The 19,333-nt window shown below is 37.8% G+C and overlaps 1 protein-coding gene across 2 annotated transcripts in view; it reads right to left on the bottom strand.

The window, feature by feature from the left end:
• ints9 (integrator complex subunit 9) overlaps window positions 1-19,333 on the bottom strand; it is a 315,943-nt gene that overhangs the window by 152,002 nt on the left and 144,608 nt on the right. For both annotated transcript variants that reach the window (XM_051919331.1, XM_051919332.1), the window contains exon 9: window positions 2,787-2,898. In XM_051919331.1, coding sequence (XP_051775291.1) covers window positions 2,787-2,898 — 112 coding nt within the window. The remainder of the gene's footprint in view (window positions 1-2,786; window positions 2,899-19,333) is intronic.

Below are 19,333 nucleotides of genomic sequence, written 5' to 3' on the forward strand. Positions count from 1 at the left end.
TGCCGAGTAAACCCACCAGAAAAACATGCAAATGCAAGGCAGGGTATACCTGAGACACCTTTGCTGCGAGGCAGCAGTGCAACTTCCACGCCGCCGTGCCCCCACATGATTAATGCATGCTTTAATGCATTTCACCATGAAAATTATATCAAGTATTTATCTTAGCATTGTAAATATTCAGAGAGCAGCAGTATCATGAAGTGAATGTGTTCTGTGTGGCGATCGCTGCCGGCGCCTCCTCTTAGTGCAAGAGGAAGTCAGTTTAAGAATCTCGGGGAACACTTAACACACAGCATTTAATGTGCTATATAACTTATGACGGGGTTTGAGAAAATCTAGCAAATTAAATATTCATTTTACGATGAAGTTTAGTTTACGATGTTCTACTTTAATGACAAATTACGAGAATAAAGTCAACATGTCGACTTTAATCTTGACATAAACGGCGAGAATAAAGTAGAAATGTCAAGAATAAAGTCAACATGTCGACTTTAATCTTGACACTTATGACGAGAATAAAGTGGAAATGTTGAGAATAAAGTCAAAATGTCGTCACACTATTACACAGTACCCAGGTACATTACACTGTATTGAAAACAAATAAAACAAGTACAACTTGGCTTGCAGTATTATCCAGTAGTATAGAAATAGTATTTACACATTTAAACATAATGGTCCACATCCGACCTTTTAAAACTAAAGTATCTCCAGGCAACGGACGTGACTCCTTTTTTTCGGCAAAAGTTCTTCTGTGCCATCGTGTTCAAATTTATCGTCAGCTACAGCTTCAGTTTCGGAATGTTCTCTGTCCATTTTCACCGCGCAATACCTACACTACCACTACCTATTTAGTGGTGTAGCAGTGAAAAAGAGCCCCCGTGCAACAAATCTGTGTTTAGCGGTGTAGCAGTGAAAAAGGTCCCCACTTGAACAGTTTTCCGCTGCGCCACGTTCCGTACGTCGTTTAGGCAATTTAAACCGGTGTTGCGGTATAAGAAAAATCCATATCATAAAAAAAATAAAAAACGGTTTTTGGTATGAACCGGTATACCGCCCAGCACTAATGGCTATATATTCAAGCCGGCAAACAGTGACAGCACTATGACTGCAGCAGATATCTGCAAGAAGGTGGTTGACAGCTTGCTGGCAGAGTATGTTGCAGTGCCTTTGGCAAAGCGAGGAAGGCCATCACAAAAAGCAATGCCAGACAGGCTGACTGAGTGTTACTTTCCTGCAACACATGAACACAAAAAATATAAACTTAACTGTGTTGTGTGTAGCAACAGACAACTGAAAAGGAGGCACCAGTGCAACACATATTGTAAGCAGTGCAATGTGGTAATGCATGCAATTGGCTGCTTTGAGCACTATCATACTTTACAGTGTAACATGTACGTGATATGTATGTGAAATCATATGGTATGCAGGCTCATACAACATGCAAGATAGTAACATTTGTCAAAAATAAATATATGTGTTGATTTGATGTGTTAAACCATTGCTTTGTGTTCTTTTTTTAAAAAAGTGGGTTTTTGTAAAAATATTCAACCCTGGGAGAAAAGAAACAAAAAAAAAATTAGCCTTAAAAGAGTTAAGTGAGCTTTACAGAATTCACCCTAAGTGTATGTAAAATTCTGACTTCAACTGTATATAATATTGTAAAAATCAACTGTGTTAAACATTGTTAAGAAGATAGAGCAGACTGGTGAACTCAGTAATCACAAAGGGACTAAGTAAGCCAAGGAAGACCTTATTCTCACCATAATGAAGAAAAATCACCAAATACCAATCTGACGGATCAGAAACGCAAGCCTTTTGGCATTTTAGGATTTGTCAATAACTACTGTGTGAAGAATACTTCATGAGCAGAAACACAGAGGCTACACCACAAAGGCCAGATTACACTTGGGTTTGCCAAGTACTACTTAGAACAGCCTATTGAATTCTAGAGAAAGATCTTGTGGACAGAACAGAGCAAGATTAATCTGTATCAGAGGGATGACAAGCAGAAACTGAACAACCAAAAAGGAACTGTCCAAGATCCAAAGCATACCACCTCATCTGTGAAACATGGTGTGGGGATGTTATGGCCTAGGCATGTATGGCTGCCACAGGTGTGGACTCACTTATCTTTATTGATGATATAACTGCTGATGGCAGTAGCAAAAATAATTCTGAAGTGTACAAAAATATACTAAAGTTCAAGCAAATGCCACCCAACTCAGCAGATGGCAATTTATCCTGCAGCAAGACAATGATCCATAACTACCAAAGTAACAAAGGTAAAAATTGGAAAATTCTTGAATGGATAAGTAAGCCAATGATCTAAATCCAAATAAGAATGTCTTTCATATGCTGAAGAGAATATTTAAAAGAGAAACCATATGCTAAAGAGAAGACCCCAAAACAAGTAGGTGCTAAAGACTGCTACAGCAGAGGCCTGCCAGAGCACCACCACAGAGGATACTCAGCGCTTAGTGATGTCTCGAAATCGCGGACTTCAAATCAATGCATGTAAAGAACACTCCTCAAAGTACTAAACTTGACTACTTTAATAAGCATACTATTGTTATATCCAGAAAGCACTATAAATAAAGCTGGAAAGCAAGTATTTAACAACTTATCGTTACTGTGAGAAGAATGTAGGATGACAGTAGTATAGGGAGTATCCTCCCCAACAGTTTACAGACCAAGTTCACTATATCATTACTGATTGTCACAAACTGGTAAAAACTATCATGGTGTTCATCTAGCATAAAAATAACCTGCAAATCAACTATTATTACCTAGATTGCTGCAAAATTCTCCCAGCATACCATCAGGATTAGCAGTCGGGATCTGAGTCAAACCAGTTAAAATTAGGACATCACTGTTCTTCAAAGAACTCTGCTCCATTGGCTGAAAATAGAAAAAAAAACTTTAATGTCTTGCTACTTTTAATAAACTACACACACACATAAGGATCCATAAAGACTTCACTTTAAAGTGATGGCACGTTTTTTTGGAAAACTTAAGCAAATTAGACAGCAGAAATTATACAAGTTGAGCCATGACTCAGAGAATATAAAAGCAATTTTAAATAACTTCTCTTTTACAATATTAGCTTGGTGTAGCAACCAGTGTTATACTATATCATACTGTAAGTGTTAGAGACTTAATTTACATTGTAATTTATATACATAATCTTCTAATCAGAAATAATAGTTGTATTATGTATATATTACAGATTTTTGAAAAATGCATAGCAATACCCTTAAGGTTTATCATTGGCAGCATCGCTATCATCCACGAATGCAAAAAGCATTGAAGTTTTGTTTTGCTCTTAAGACTTATTTATACAACCTTTAAAATATAGAAATTAAGATAGAAAAAATCTAAAGTTGTACCCGAAGTATATGATTCACATACATAACATGTACCATACTAGACAAAATGCAAGAGTCCAAGAGTCGTAAGTTCATATTTTGGCAAGGTGAAAGAATTGTATATAGAATTGTATGATGAAATTCATTGTACTGCATAAGGCTTCAGGACTATATTTTGGAAATTGATATCCCAGGGAATTGCCCCGTTTTCCTTTATTTTCATACTGTTCATTTATAATCTGTACCACCTACAGACGTTCACAGATGATTCAGTCATTATAGGCTGAATTTACAATGGAGATAAGAATAAAGGTTCAAAAGCTGGTATAGAACTTATGTGGTGCTGGGAGAACCACTTGCAACTGAAATCAATAAAGACACAAGGAGCAGTTACTACAATTTAGGGTGTGTGTAGAGATGTACACTTATACATTTTTGGATATTTTTCCAAGCAGCAGAACATTAGATTTGATTGAATGCACAATATAAGCTTGCTGTGGTCATTCCAACAAGGCGTGATTCCAGCATTCAGTCTGCAAGAAGCTTCCTCTTACCATGTTCATCTTCCATTACAGCTACTGTACATTACAGTAGCTACATGTTATATAAAAAAATTACCTGAATGCCTACATTTTGTTAGAAATACAGGTGGTAAAAAAAAACAAAACAAAACCTCAAAATAAACAAAATGATAGCACTAAAGAAATGCTCAAAATGGTCTTAAATTTATTTATGCTCCCATTAATCTAACAATATCAGTGTTCAATTGAAAAAACAGCACAATCCACAAAAAGCTATAAAATTCAGACATAGAAATACTGGACACTACTGCAAGGGATCAAAAAAGTACATTCAAAAGGTTAAAAGAGAAACTAAAAGAGAATTGCTACTGGACTCGAAATAAACAAGAACTTTTTTCCCAGTATTGTTCCAGTAAAAAAAAAATAAAATAAAAAAATTAAGAAGCCACTAGGAATGCAAAGTAGAAAAGCAAATATAGTGGCAATTACTTGATAAAGTGAAGCCATTTTTTCAGTGGTTTGTGTGTGGCTTTCGCAGTCATTCTGGGTCTGATTCATTTAAAATTGGCTTACAATTGCTATAAATTATGACTTTGCTTTGGCACCGAATCCTATAATTAAAATGGCCTTTTCATAAAATGAACTTAAAAGTCTACCAGAAAGAATCAATAAAAAATTGCTAATTACTTTATCCCATTTAGAAATCTCACTGGTTTGCTTTCTATCATATGCTGAACAGCAGAAAGTCAGCATAGGCTACAGTAAAACTCACACCTCATTGTTTCATCGTGTTTTAGGTCTATGCCATAATTTGTGTTTTTTTCATTTCTCAGTATAATTTTTACCTTATGCAAGGCAGTCACCTTCCATTACAAGCAATCTTTGCATCCATTTGGGAAACAGGAGTCCTTTCAACTGACTGGAAAACATGACTTGCCGTCCCTATCTGGAAAGGGAAGGGTGATTGTCTGGCTTATGGCAACTACAGGGGGATAAAACCGCTCTTGGTGCCGGGTAAGGTCCTTGGTAAGGTTGTCCTCAATAGGATATGTGATCACATGCTCACCTAAAGCCAACCTCAGCACTCTGGTTTTACATCCAAGAAGTCTATCACTGACCTCAGCCTGGCACTTAGGATTATAATGGAGCACAAACATGAATATTGGCAGACTTACAGACTTTGTCAATTTTCGAAAGGCGTTCAACTCAGTTGATTGAGCTACCCTGTGGGACATTCTGAGACTTCGTGTGATCCCTCCAGGGTAGCTAGATGTCATGGCAGGCCTGCACACTGGTACTGTGAGTGCTGTGCAGAACAGAGGCAGAACCCCTGTGTTTTCCCCCATTTATTCATCAAGAGTGTGTTCTTGCACCAACTCTGTTCAATGTTTGTATGGACTAGGTGTTGGGTAGGGTTGTGGGGTCCAGCAGCTGTGCAGTATCTGTTGGTGAAGAGAGATTCACTGATCTTGACTTTACAGGCGATGTTGTGATCTACGCAGAGTCAATGGAGGCTCTGATTGGGGCTCTCAAAAGACTGAGTGAGGAATCTGAGTGTCTGGGCTTTTGACTTCTCTAGATAGAATATCGACCTTGTCAAGAGGTTTACTTACCTCAGCAGTAACATTGATGTCTCTGGTGAATCTTCCCATGAAGTCAGTAGATGGACTGGGAGAGCATGGTTTTTTTTTTTCCCTTTGAGAGGGGTGGAGTTGTCATGAGGTCGCTGGAAAGGGGTGTGTGGCCCTCCCGGTATCTTTGCAAAAGGACAAATATCCAGGTCTTTAGAGTCCTAGTGCTTCCTGTCTTGCTATATGGTTGTGAGACAAGGACGCTATCCAGTGTCCTGAGACAAAGATTGGACTCCTTCAGTACTGTGTCTCTTTGGAGAATCCTTGGGTACCACAGGTTTGACTTTGTGTCGTACGAGTGCTTGCTCATGTAGTCCCAAATGAGGCACATTACCTGCATTTTTTGAAAGTGTTTACTTGATATTTGGACTTCAGTCTTCACACATTATACACTTCACATCAGCATTTTGCCAATTATTAGTAGAAAATGAAAAAAGCTTCTGTTTTAATTATGTGTTCAACATTTCTTGCCTCACAATTCCTGTCATGCTACATTTACCCAGATCATTGTAGACACGGAATACACATGAAATGTATGTATTCCAAATAACAATATATTAGTTACTCTGTACAACTCAAGGCACCTCATACCCAGATAAACAAAGTTGAGCATAGAAGAACTTCTGCTAAGTCGGTTTTGAAAGGGGGGGGGGGGGGGGGGGGGGGGGGGATTTGGATAGCAGGCTGCTTGTGCTGATTGACACATTTGCAAAACAAAGACGCTGATGAAGAGGTGCAAAGGAATTTAAGGTGGTCTGGCATTACGACTTTTTTGTAGGCTTCAGGGATTCTACTGTTAAACAGAAACATACCAGGAGATGACATGACTGAAGTGTTTAAAGTTATAAAAGGAATTAGTAAAGTCAATCAAGACTGTTACTTTAAAATGAGCTCAACAAGAACAGAGGGAAACAGTTGGAAACTTGTTAGGGTAAATTTCCCACAAACATTAAGACGTTTTTCTTCACACAGAGATGCATGGAATAAATTATCAAGTAGTGTGGTAGACAGAAGGATTATAGGGACCTTTAAAATTACACTTGATGTTTTTTTGAAGAAGTTAAGTGGATAGGACTAAGAAGCTTTGCTAGACTGAAAGACTTTTTCCGTCTAAATATTTCTAAAGTTTTGTAATGTTTTTTAAATTGTTTAACATGATTTTTTGCTTCTATTGCAGATTTAATGGTAATACGCAGGTGGACAACTGTGTTGACTTTTTCAAAAATGATTGGCTATTCGGTAATAAAAAAAATTCAGTGCAATCACTTCACCTCAGAATTATCGCCAACTTTGATGTATACAGAAAAGTGTCTGTATACAGAAACAGACACTTCACCAAGTGTGTCAAACTATCACCGTCTGTATAAAACATCACAATTTTGGGTAGAGAAAAGGAAAACAACTGCGTTTCCTTTCAAATTTGTTATGCTTCGTGTGTGAATTTGCAATAACAAAACATAATAAAAACAGGTATTTGGGGGTGTGGGAGTTCTTAAATGTGTTTTCGGGGATTGTACAAAAAAAGGAAGATGGCTTCTTAAGGGTTTGGCAGTACAACATAAACCTCTTTTGGACCCCATACATTTCTCAGAAAAGGGTCCAAATTAAAATGAACATGAGCAAAGTTACCTTTCATAAATGCAACAGGTCTAAACACAACTTGGGGAGGCACAGTGGCAGTGCTGCTGCCTTGCAGTAAGAAAATCAGGGTTCGCGTCCCAGGTCCTTTCTGCGTGGAGTTTGCATGTTCTCTCTGTATCTGTATGGGTTTCTTCCGGGTGCTCCAGTTTCCTCCCACAGTTGAAAGATGTGCAGGTTAGGTGAACTGTTGATTCTAAATTGGCCCTAGTGTGTGACAGGTGTGTGTGTGTTCGCCCTGCAAGGCACTGGAGCCCAGGCCAGTGTTTGTTCCTGCCTTGCGCCCTGTGCCAGCTGGGGTAGTCTCTAGCAGAGCCCCCATGACCCTATTCAGGACTAAGTAGGTTACTAAATGACAGACTGACTAAATATGATCCAAGATAAAAGAAAAAGAGGGACTCTAAGACAAAATATGTAATCCATTGACAGAATGAAATTGATACGCCAAAGTGGTTGAGAGAAAAAAATATATAGCTATTGCTACCTTTGATGACAAGCTGCACTTATCAATGCCCTTATTTAAAGTTTGTGAGAAGTGATCAAATTGCTTGGCGCTGCACACTGACTGATATATACATGTTAAATATCTTTCTTACTGGATCAGCTAAGTGAAATTGACAAGCTGACCATCCTTCCCCAGGCTACAAAGAATTTGGATGATGTTTTATACCCCATCATGAAGAGTAAGAAGCAGCCTACAGAATATGGAGTATGTGATGTTATTTAGTACAACTTCAGGTACTTCAGGGTACCCAACGATGACACTTGAGCTTTAAAGCACTTGCTAACCATGTCTTCTTTGAGCTTCGCCAAACTCTCCTCCTTTCACTTTGCTTTTGCAGGCGGCTTTCATTTGCATAAATCAGTACAGTCTATTTTAACATGTGACTGCTTGACAATGCTGAAATGAAAAGGGGATGCAGGGCATTATTAGAATGTATCACTTGCTAAAGCATTGTTAACAACAAATGTCAACAAATGAAAAAACATGGTTCAGGTAATTCTTTTTTCTATAATGTCACCGAATTTCACTTCAATCAGCCAAAGCATTTTTGATAATTTGGTGTATTTTAGTTATCACTCTCATCATTTCACCACCTAACAGCTAATATGTGGTGAGCATACTGGATAAAAATGGCTGCTGTCACATCATCCAGGTGGATGCTGCATATTAGTGGTGGTGGAAGTGGTTCCCCACTTACATGAAGCGCATTGAGTAGTGGGAAAAGCGCTATGTAAATGTAAAAAAAAAATATTAATATTACTATTTAGGTTTTCTTTTGTGGTGGGGTTTACACCTAAATATTACTATATCAAAATGTCCTTACTTAGCAGACACCTGCTGCTCCAGATGCACACTCCTACCAAAGAACGTCTTTTTAATTAAATGTAAATAGTGATTTTGTTGATAATTGAGTTGGTAAACTTTGAATATTATATACACACACACAAACACACACAGATATCTATAGTGCCCTCCACTATTATTGGCACCCCTCGTAAAAATTAGTAAGAAGGGCTAGAAAAATATCATTGTTTGCTGAAAAACCATCATCTTGAAGTGAAAAAATGAGAATCTTCTGACTTTTAACTGAAACAAGTTCATTCAAAGAAAAACAAAGCCCTCATCAAAAAATAAATATTTTTAACAAAAATTAAATGTGAAACAATGTAACTGAAGCATGTTTCATATTAAAATTGGACGTTGTTAAGTAGATTGGAATGTATAAGACCTCAGCAGTATATAGGTTCTTCTCTCATCGCGCTATCATAGTTCGCTTGCAGCAGCGATTTATAAGCGAGAAGCGAAGAGAGAACCTGCAGGCCGAGGGGAGTGGGGAGGCATAAAATTAATCAATTGGTGCTCCAATTATTTGACAGAAGTTGACCATAGCTCACCATGGTCAGCTTTAGGTTGCTTTTTCTCGGGTTAGTTCCCCAAGAAAACTATATGTTCTCTCCCCTGATAACACCACCAAAAATATTGTGTATCATGAGGCCCTTGGATAGGAAACCTATCAATATAAATTGTTCTCAATACATATACACACATATATATATAAATATATATATACACACACACACATACTGTATATATACATATATACACACATACATATATACATATATACAGTGGGTATAGAAAAGAATCACCCCTACGAAATATTTCTATTTTTTTTTGCTTTACAGCCTTAAATGAAAACACACAAAAAATATTCTTCCCAGCTTTACTTACTCAATGCAGCCTATAACATCAAAGTGAAAGATATCACAGCTACAGTTCAGAAAAATTATAAAAAATAAAACACACTCAGATTAACAAAGGATAACCCCCCCCCCCCCCAATGTCAATATTTTGTTGAACCACCTTTTGCTTTAATGACAGCCTTGAGTCTGTTGGGGTAATTCTCCATCAGCTTTGCACATCTAGATTGAGCAATATTTGCCCACTCTTCTTTACAGAACTGTTCAAGTTCAGTCAAATTGGATGGTGAGCGTTGGTGGACTGCTATCTTCAAATCTTTCCACAAATTTTCAATGGGATTTAGGTCTGGGCTCTGGCTGGGCCACACGAAGTCACTTTTTTCTCCTTCAGCCACTGTGTTGTCAATTTTGCTGTGTGCTTCGGGTTGTTGTCGTGTTGAAAGGTGAGCATTCTGCCCATCTTCAACTTTCTGGCAGAGGGTAGCATTTTCCCTTCTACCCTAACAAGAGCCCCAGGCCCTGTGGCAGAGAAACACCACCACAACAGGATGCTGCAAACTCCATGCTTTACTGTAGGCATGGTGTGTTGTGGATGGTGAGCTGCATTGGATTTCTGCCAGGTGTACTGTTTGGTATTGAGGCCAAATAGTTTGATTTTGGTCTCATTTTACCATAAGACCTTTTTCCATTTGGCATCAGAATCTTCAACGTGCATTCTGGCAATGCTCAAATGAGCCTTAATGTGGTCTTTTTTGAGAAGTGGCTTTTTCCTTGCAACCGTCCTGAACAAGCCACAATTGTGGAGTGCTTGTGAAATTGTTGTCACATGCACACAATGGCCACTCTATGCCATAAAATCCTGTAACTCCTTCAATGTGGCCACTGGCATTCCTGGTAGCAGTGATATTTCAGTTCTGATATTAAATGTAGTTTTAGTTTTTATTTTATAAAATTTATTTTTATTTCGTTCTAGTTGTCAGTGGAGTCAACAATTTTTATTTAGTTCTGTTTAAAATTTAAGTTTTTATTTTATTTAGTTCTGGCTTTTTTACATATCAGTACAATTTTAGTTTTTTTTTCTGTTGCAAGACCACAAATGCTGGCCTCCATCATATTTCAATGCCAGTTATGTTTCAGTCAACAAAATACACTCATAGTTCATAATGCCGTTAAACACAGCTCGACTATCAATGATCAAACAAATTAAGTGGCCAAATGAGTACAGTCAACCCAAGAAACCAGTCTGTGCAAGCACAATACTGTTAAGCTTTAAACAAGCACGCATTTCGAGAGATCTTTTTCATGTTGCAACAACGTCCATTGCGCAGATAGCCACACAGTGAAAATATTTGCTTGACAAGCGTCTGTTGACGATTTCTGCTGCCAGTACTGAAGCACTGACGTGCGGTGACTTTCATGGCTGGTGAGGCATGGACTCCTTCAGAGTCAGGTTTACAAATATATGAACCCAAAAGAGTAGCTTATTCACTATTTAACTGGCAGCATGCACAATGACTACTGGTTATGTTTCATATCTCATCAGCATTCTTTACACACACATAGGTAAGGTACATATTTGGCTAAGAAAGAATGTTACATTTATAGTGGCAAGAGAGAGCGCATTTGTTCTGCACCCTCAATGTGTCACTGCAATTTCATAATTCAAACTCATTCGATACAAGTGAAAGTATAGAGTGGTGTACAAAAAAATGGATTTCAATTTTGACCTTAATTGAAATAGATATTTTTAAAAGGTTTTAATTCTGATGCTTTTATCAATTTTAATACAGACTGTTCAACGAAAGGAGGAGGAGGTTAGGAGAATGCACTAATACAGCGCATTGCCGCACCCACCACACAAACCAACTCAGGACCCGAGTGCAGCCATGCAATGGGTGGATAACAAGAAAAACAAAAAAATATTTTATTTAAGGTCAAAATTTAGTTTTTAAATATTGGATTTTTTTTTCTTAGTCTGATCCGATTTTTTATAAAACTGAAAATCGTTTATGGTTTTACCTTTATTTGTAAATTAAGTCCATGCGCCTATCCTTCTCCACGAAAATCTCTGTCACTTCATGTAAAAGTCCTCCTTATTTTCCTTTAGTTTTAAAAGTGTTAACCTTCCATTTTGGCAGTCAGTCGAAATAAAAAATAAATGGATCGCTGCAGTGCACTTGACTTTCTGATATCGCTAACTTATTGGTGCTGAGAACAGTAGCAACAAGCACCTGCTGGGCTTCACTGCAGCACAGTATTGTCTGTCTCAACCTGTGCTTTTTCACTAAGGTTTAATGTCCTATCAGCAAGACTAAATATGTCACACACATTAATTAAAAATATTAGCCAGACTGTGGAAAGTCAGGTGTATGTATAATAAACGCGCGTGCAAACATTACATTGCCGACATACAGAGAGACAGCAACAGGCACATGCCAATTGTATGCCTCAGCCCAACGTTGAGGAATAGCGCTGTCCGAGATGAGGCTCGGCTTGTTTCATCACTGCCGTACCTTGCGTTTCTCCTCTGTACTTGATCAGGAAATGTGCAAATTCAGCAATTTTGACTATAAAAATGATCATAATTATTAGAATCATACAGCCCAGTGGACAAATTTATTTTATGTTATCATTATTAGTTTTTTTTTTTTTTTTACTTTTCATGATGACAGGTATGACTGCTTGTCCCTGTACTGAAGTGCAGTCATGGTACCAGAGAAGTGCCAGACTTCCACTAAGCACTTATCCAGCTGGCCCTGCACTGAAACTCAGATTCTTTTCTTCTTCTCGCACGCTAGTTACTTTTATCATCATCTGCGCTGTAACTGAAATATTTTCACGTTACTTTTTCACTTTCTACCCTTAAACACTTGTGCAAAACTCGCCATCATCACCCACAAGTGCTTACTGCTTCAAGCCGACTAACCAAATGTGCGCAACAAACAAACAACAGTCTTTCACGGAAGTTGCGCCACATGACTATAGCAAGCCTAAGGTACAAGATCACCGCACAGTAAACAGCGCAACGTAACTGAATGCTCAGTGCGACCTATAAACAACCCCTCTGCACAACTGAACCAGACTGAATGAAAATGCTATTGCTATTTTTTTTATTTTACTCAATTTTTTTTCTCGTTTTAGTTTGTTCACATATCACTAATTTTTATTTCGTTTTAGTTTCTCTGTTTGCCTTAATTTCAGTTCTCATTCTTGTAAAATGAAAAACAATATTTTTAGTTCTAGTTCTCGTTTTCATTATGAAAATATCACTGCTTGGTAGCCTCTCTTACCAGTTTCCTCCTTGCTCTTCCATCCAGTTTGGAGGGACTGCCGGATCCAGGGAGAGTCCTAGTAGAACCAAACACTTGCCACTTCTTTATTATGGACTTTACTGTGCTCCTTGGGATTGATAAAGCCTTTATTTTTTTTTTTGGATCCATCCCCTGCCTTATGTCTTTTCCACAACTCTATCCCTGAGATCTGTTGAAAGTGGCTTGCCACCCATAGTCAGTTGTTTGCTGTCAGTTGCACTACCAAGCAAGGGAATGCTACAGGAACAGCTGACTTTATGCTTCACTAATCACACTGATAACAACTGATCACAGGTGGAAGCCAGTAACCATGGTCTGCAATGGGGTTTACAAATATTGTTTAGGGGGGGGGGTGATATTTATTAATCTCAGTATTTGTTTTTTATTTTTTAAAATTCTTCTGAACTGTAGCTGTGATATCTTTCACTTGCATGTTATAGATTGCATTGAGTAAGTAAAGCTGGAAAAATATTGGCTTGTGTGTTTTCATTTAAGGCTATAAAGCAAAAAAAATGGTAATATTTCGAAGGGGGAGATTCTTTTCTATACCCACTGTGTGTGTGTGTATTTATATATATATAAATACACATACATACTGTTATGGTGTATAAAATCTATAAATTATTCTCTATATTTTTATTATTATATTTTGCTCAATCTGAACAAGATGAATTCACATGCAGGACACTTGTATAGCCATTATAATAAAAAAGGCATATCCTCTTCCCTTACACCTCACTTTTATCACAGTTGTTCACAGCATAGTGCTAAAATGGTTTTATAGCCTGGAAAAGGAAGACTTAGCCAATACCTCAAGATACTGATTACTTTATGGATGGACATCTGGGACAACAATTTGGTTTACAGCCTGGGAAAGGAGGACATGGCGATGTTTTAGGCAATATCAAAAAACTTTATTATCTGGGAAAAGATAGATTAAAGAGTTTGAGCAAAATTCATCCATCATATTGACAGCCAGCCAATCAGGTGTATGCAACAATCATGTGTTGTGAAACCACGGCATGAAACTTTAATAAATATGCCTCATTTGAAAGCAACGTCAGAAGAGAAACTGCGACAACAAAAGAGTGACGTCAGAGAAGAAAACATGTATGATCAGTTTTCATCCAATCGTCAATTAACAGCATAGGTAGAATGCCCAAAGGGGACTGGGCGGTCTCGTGGCCTGGAACCCCTACAGATTTTGTTTTTTTTCTCCAGCCTTCTGGAGTTTTTTTTTGTTTTTTCTGTCCACCCTGGCCATCGGACCTTACTCCTTTCTATGTTAATTAATGTTGTCTTATTTTAATTTCTTATTTTGTCTTTTATTTTTCTTCTCTCCATTATGTAAAGCACTTTGAGTTACTTTTTGCATGAAAATGTGCTATATAAATAAATGTTGTTGTTGTTGTTGTAGCATTTTCATGAACATCGATTGTTAAATCAAACGCTGCCCTGGGACATTCATCCTTGTCATCTCTACCTTTTTTCGTAAGCTTTTTCTAAAAACTATATATATCCAGACTTTTCTATCAGTCTTATTTTCAATTATTCTTTGTTCCAGTGGTATTATTATTATTCCTGTAATAAATACCATGCTGCTTTTAACTTTCTATGCTTTGTCTTAATGTCTATACAGTGATTGAAATATTAAGGTAGATTTCTTTGAGCACCTGGTGCAGCAAGTGATTTGCCATTATCTCTGTGCTGCGAGGTTTATTAAAACTAGAATTACCAGAGCCTACGAAAAAACTCGTAGATCCGTCCCACTTCACACTTCTCCATCAGCGTCTTTTGTCCTGTAAATGTGTTGATAAGCAGCAAGCAGCCTACTATCACATCCCCCACCGCCGCACAGTTTTCTCAGCTCAAATCTGTTTACCTGCGTGTCAGTTGCTTGGAGTTGTATACAGTGAGAAGTCAAGCAAAATGACGCCTTTAATAAATACTATATCGTTATTTGGAACACATGCATTTTATGTGTGTTCCATGTAAACACATCGTTAAAACAGAAATGTTTTTCATGTTTTAGTAATAATTGACAAAATGTAGACATGAAGTTTATAATGTGTGAAGCCTGAAGTCCAAATATCAAAGAAACACTTTCACAAAAGGTATAAATATAACAGAACAAGTGCGCTTATATTAAAAAATATAACTGCAGAAAAAGTACCCGCATTAGGGTGACACGCATTTACTACGACCGTTTCCATGGCGCAACGTTATCAGCTGTTGACTGGTAATCAAAACTTCATGGGTTCAATCCCCAACGAGTCCGTTTTGAGAAGTGAGCTGCTAGTATTCTTACTATTTTAGAATAAAAACATACATTTGATTTCAGTCTGTAACAGCTGGTGTAAATATATGATACTTGTAAAGATTAGCTTTGTTTTGTTTTTTTTTTTTTATTTAGTTTCTCAGTCGCGTTCACGATTCCAGCCTACCCGCCCCCCCATCTGACACTGCTGTTTTCACATAAAGACGCGCTATAGCTCTGCAGTCTACTTGTGACTTTATGCTGTAGGAAGTATGTAACTAAATCCAAATAAATAACATTTTATATATATATCTATACTAATAAAAGGCAAAGCCCTCACTGACTGACTCACTCATCACTAATTCTCCAACTTCCCGTGTAGGTAGAAGGCTGAATTTCGGCAGGCTCATTCCTTACAGCTTACTTACAAAAGTTAGGCAGGTTTCATTTCGAAATTCTACGCGTAATGGTCATAACTGGAACCTGTTTTTTGTCCATATACTCTAATGGAGGAGGCGGAGTCACGTATTGCATCATCACGCCTCCTACATAATCACGTGAACTAAAAACAAGGAAGAGATTTACAGCACGAGTCAAACACGGGAACGCAGGTAAATGATGTTAATTTTTGAGTGTCTTTTAATACTGTGTAAGCATACATATTAACACGTGCAATTAAACGTGTGCATTTACGGGGTGATTTCTCAGGCTTAAAACCTCGCCTTTTATTAAAAAGGTAAATGCTAACTGTTTTCATTCTGAAGGGCACAAACAACGTTAGATTTCAGCCGTTAAACGCGCAAAAATGTCGGTACACCAGATAAATAAGCGCAACATATTATCAGTTGTATTGTATGCTTACAATACATATAGAAATATGTTAATCGTTAACTAATAGTATGGGATGGTGTTTTTCGACTCGCGCCTTGATTTAAACAATTCCATATCTTGGTGGGTTTGCGTACCTTATTGTCAATATCTTTACAGCTCTTTTTAAGACTTAATTTAAAAAGGTTTTCTTTTCTTCTTAATAAAAACTTAAAAGCAGTACTTCGCTGGTGCGAAGCGCTCACTTCACTCCCTTACGGGAATCGAACCTCGGACGTCAGTGCTAGAGGCGAAGCCCCTAAAATTGCGCCACGGCGTGTGGTTCGTTTATTTGACAGCATGTAGATCGGAGTAATTACATTCACGGCATTCGTAGTCTGATTCACAATCTGATTGTATGGGTGGTTACCTACCAGGTAACGCTTATGGTTAGCCAGCAAGTCAGCTCGAAGTGATCACTCGAGTAAAGGCAGCTTCACAAAAAAATAGATCCTTAACAAATTGTTATTAGTATATTTTCTCTCAATTTAAAAAGGTTTTCTTTTCTTCTTAATAAAAATTTAAAAGCAGTACTTCGCCGGTGCGAACCGCGGGGATTTGAGCAACTGATGCATACAGACATATTCATGAGTGCAGGTACTTCGGAAAGAAAGCACTGTGTAAACCTAAAGTTTAAATTAAGTTCATAGACCTACAAAAGGTTGCCATTGATTTCTGGCAAGATTGCTTTTCTCCTGTACAACTATACGTTGCATTCTCAAGAGTGTGCTTGCACGGCTTGGTCATATTACAACCGGAGTGCTGAACTGACAACATGCTATACAAACGGAACTATAACAATCGTAAAAAAAGAAGAAAAAAAAAGAAGCGAAGAACCCTTGCATTTAATAAAAAGGCTCCTTCCTTGGCGTTCGTTTATAAAACAGCGGAAAAGCTGTGTTAAGGCTGCTTCACAAAAAAAACTGATCCTTAATATAGATATATATATATATATGTATGTATGTCTATATATATATACATATATATATATGTAAGCTTATAAGTACTGCCTTACTTCTCTTTAAGAAAGGAAGATGTAATGATACTTGATTTAAACGATTCCATGTCTTGGTGGGTTTGCGTAGCTTATTGTCAATATCTTTACACTTGTTTTTAAGACTTATTGACTGAAACGGGCTTTCACGAAAAAAGTTAGGGCTTTGCTACAGGATACACCCTCCACAAGTTAAGGAAGTAAAAATAAAGGTGTATATTTCTGTTTTATTTAAACCTTTTAAGTTCGTATGCATAGCCCCATTTGGCTGTTTTAGTTTTTTTTTTTTCTTTCTTCAGTAATATTTAATCTCCTTAAAGAAAAAGAACATATGCATTTTACTTTTTTTGTATCTCTTTAGTAATATTTTACTGTAAAAGGATAACCAGTATTTAAACCTTTTATGTTACTTTATAAAGTTATTTTACACAATGTTGAAAAATTAATAAGAAAGCTACATATTTTGGCAGCTGCTGCTTTAATTTTCAATGAAATGAAAAAAGCTCTCCAAGAGAAAACCTCAAAGAAGAAGAAACAGTTTGCACTATCTAAAAATGAGAAACCCTCATTTATAAAGGTTTGCTGCAGATGACTTCATTGAAAATAAATTAATAGTTCCTATGTGTATAATACATATTTATCTATTTTACTTATGCCTTTATTCCAGCAACTTGCAACATCTGAGGTACAATTTGTTACATTACTTTTGTTTTTTGCAGCACAGGCAGGTGAAGTGACTTCCTCAGGGTCACACAGTGGTGTCAGTACCAGGATCTGAACTGACAAGCTCCGGGTTTGCTGAAATATTACTGAAGAAAGAAAAAAAACGAAAACAGGGAAATAGGGCTATGCATACAAATGTCCATCCATCCATTATACAACCCGCTATATCCTAAATACAGGAGCCAATCCCTGCCAACACAGGGCACAAGGCAGGAAACAAACCCCAGGCAAGGTGCCAGCCCACCGCAGGGCGCACACACCCACACACCACGGACAATTTAGAATCGCCAATGCACCTAACCTGCATGTCTTTGGACTGTGGGAGGAAACCGGAGTACCCGGAGGAAACCCAGACAGACACGGGGAGAATATTCAAACTCCACGCAGGGAAGCGAACCCGGGTCTCCTAACTGGCACCTTTCACTGCGCCACCATGCCGCCCACATACAAACTTAAAAGGTTTAAATAAAACAGAACTATATACCTTTATTTTTACTTCCTTAACTTGTGGAGGGTGTATCCTGTAGCAAAGCCCTAAGTTTTTTCATGAAAGCCCCTTTCAGTCAATAAGCCTTAAAAACAGGTGTAAAGCTAAACTTGCAGCACCGCTATTCAATTACACTTGCCTAACGCCACTCCTAAGGGGAGATACTGTGGGATCTGGGCATCCGTCAAAGCACCAATCACAGGCCCGATTAGAAAGCGGGAAGCTGTGATTTGTCGTCTCCCTCCCATGTAACAATCACAGCCCGTGTTACAACGTACTATGTATGTATGTATATATGAAGAGTATGGATGGATGTATATGTGTGTATTTATGTATGTGTGTATATATGTTGATATGTGTATATATGTATACAGTAATCCCTCCTCCATCGCAGGGGTTGCGTTCCAGAGCCACCCGCAAAATAAGAAAATCCGCGAAATAGAAACCATATGTTTATATGGTTATTTTTATATTGTCATGCTTGGGTCACAGATTTGCGCAGAAACACAGGAAGTTATAGAGAGACAGGAACTTTATTCAAACACTGCAAACAAACATTTGTCTCTTTTTCAAAAGTTTAAACTGTGCTCCATGACAAGACAGAGATGACAGTTCCATCTCACAATTAAAAGAATGCAAACATATCTTCCTCTTCAAAGGAGTGCGCGTCAGGAGCAGAGCATGTCAGAGAGAGAGAGAGAAAAGCAAACAAATCAATAGGGCTGTTTGGCTTTTAAGTATGCGATGCACCGCGGCACAAAGCAGTTGCTCACACCCCCTCCGTCAGGAGCAGAGAATATCAGAGAGAGAGACAGATAAAAACAAACAATCAAAAATCAATACGTGCCCTTCAAGCTTTTAAGTATGTGAAGCAGCGTGCAGCATGTATCTTTCAGCATTTTTAGACGAGCGTCCATATCGTCTAGGTGTGCGAACAGCCCCCCTGCTGACACCCCCTCCGTCAGGAGCAGAGAATGTCAGAGCAAGAGAGAGAGAGAGAAAAGTAAGTTGGGTAGCTTCTCAGCCATCTGCCAAAAGCGTCCCTTGTATGAAATCGACTGGGCAAACCAACTGAGGAAGCATGTACCAGAAATTAAAAGACCCATTGTCCGCAGAAATCTGCGAACCAGCAAAAAATCTGCGATATATATTTAAATATACTTACATATAAAATCCGCGATAGAGTGAAGCCGCGAAAGGCGAAGCGCGATATAGCGAGGGATTACTGTATATATATATATATATATATTGTATATATATATAATACATATGTGTGTGTATATATATATATATATATATATATATATATATATATATATATATATATATAATAT

Source organism: Erpetoichthys calabaricus, chromosome 15 (genome assembly GCF_900747795.2).
Source record: "Erpetoichthys calabaricus chromosome 15, fErpCal1.3, whole genome shotgun sequence".
NCBI classification, from domain to species: Eukaryota; Metazoa; Chordata; class Cladistia; order Polypteriformes; family Polypteridae; genus Erpetoichthys; species Erpetoichthys calabaricus.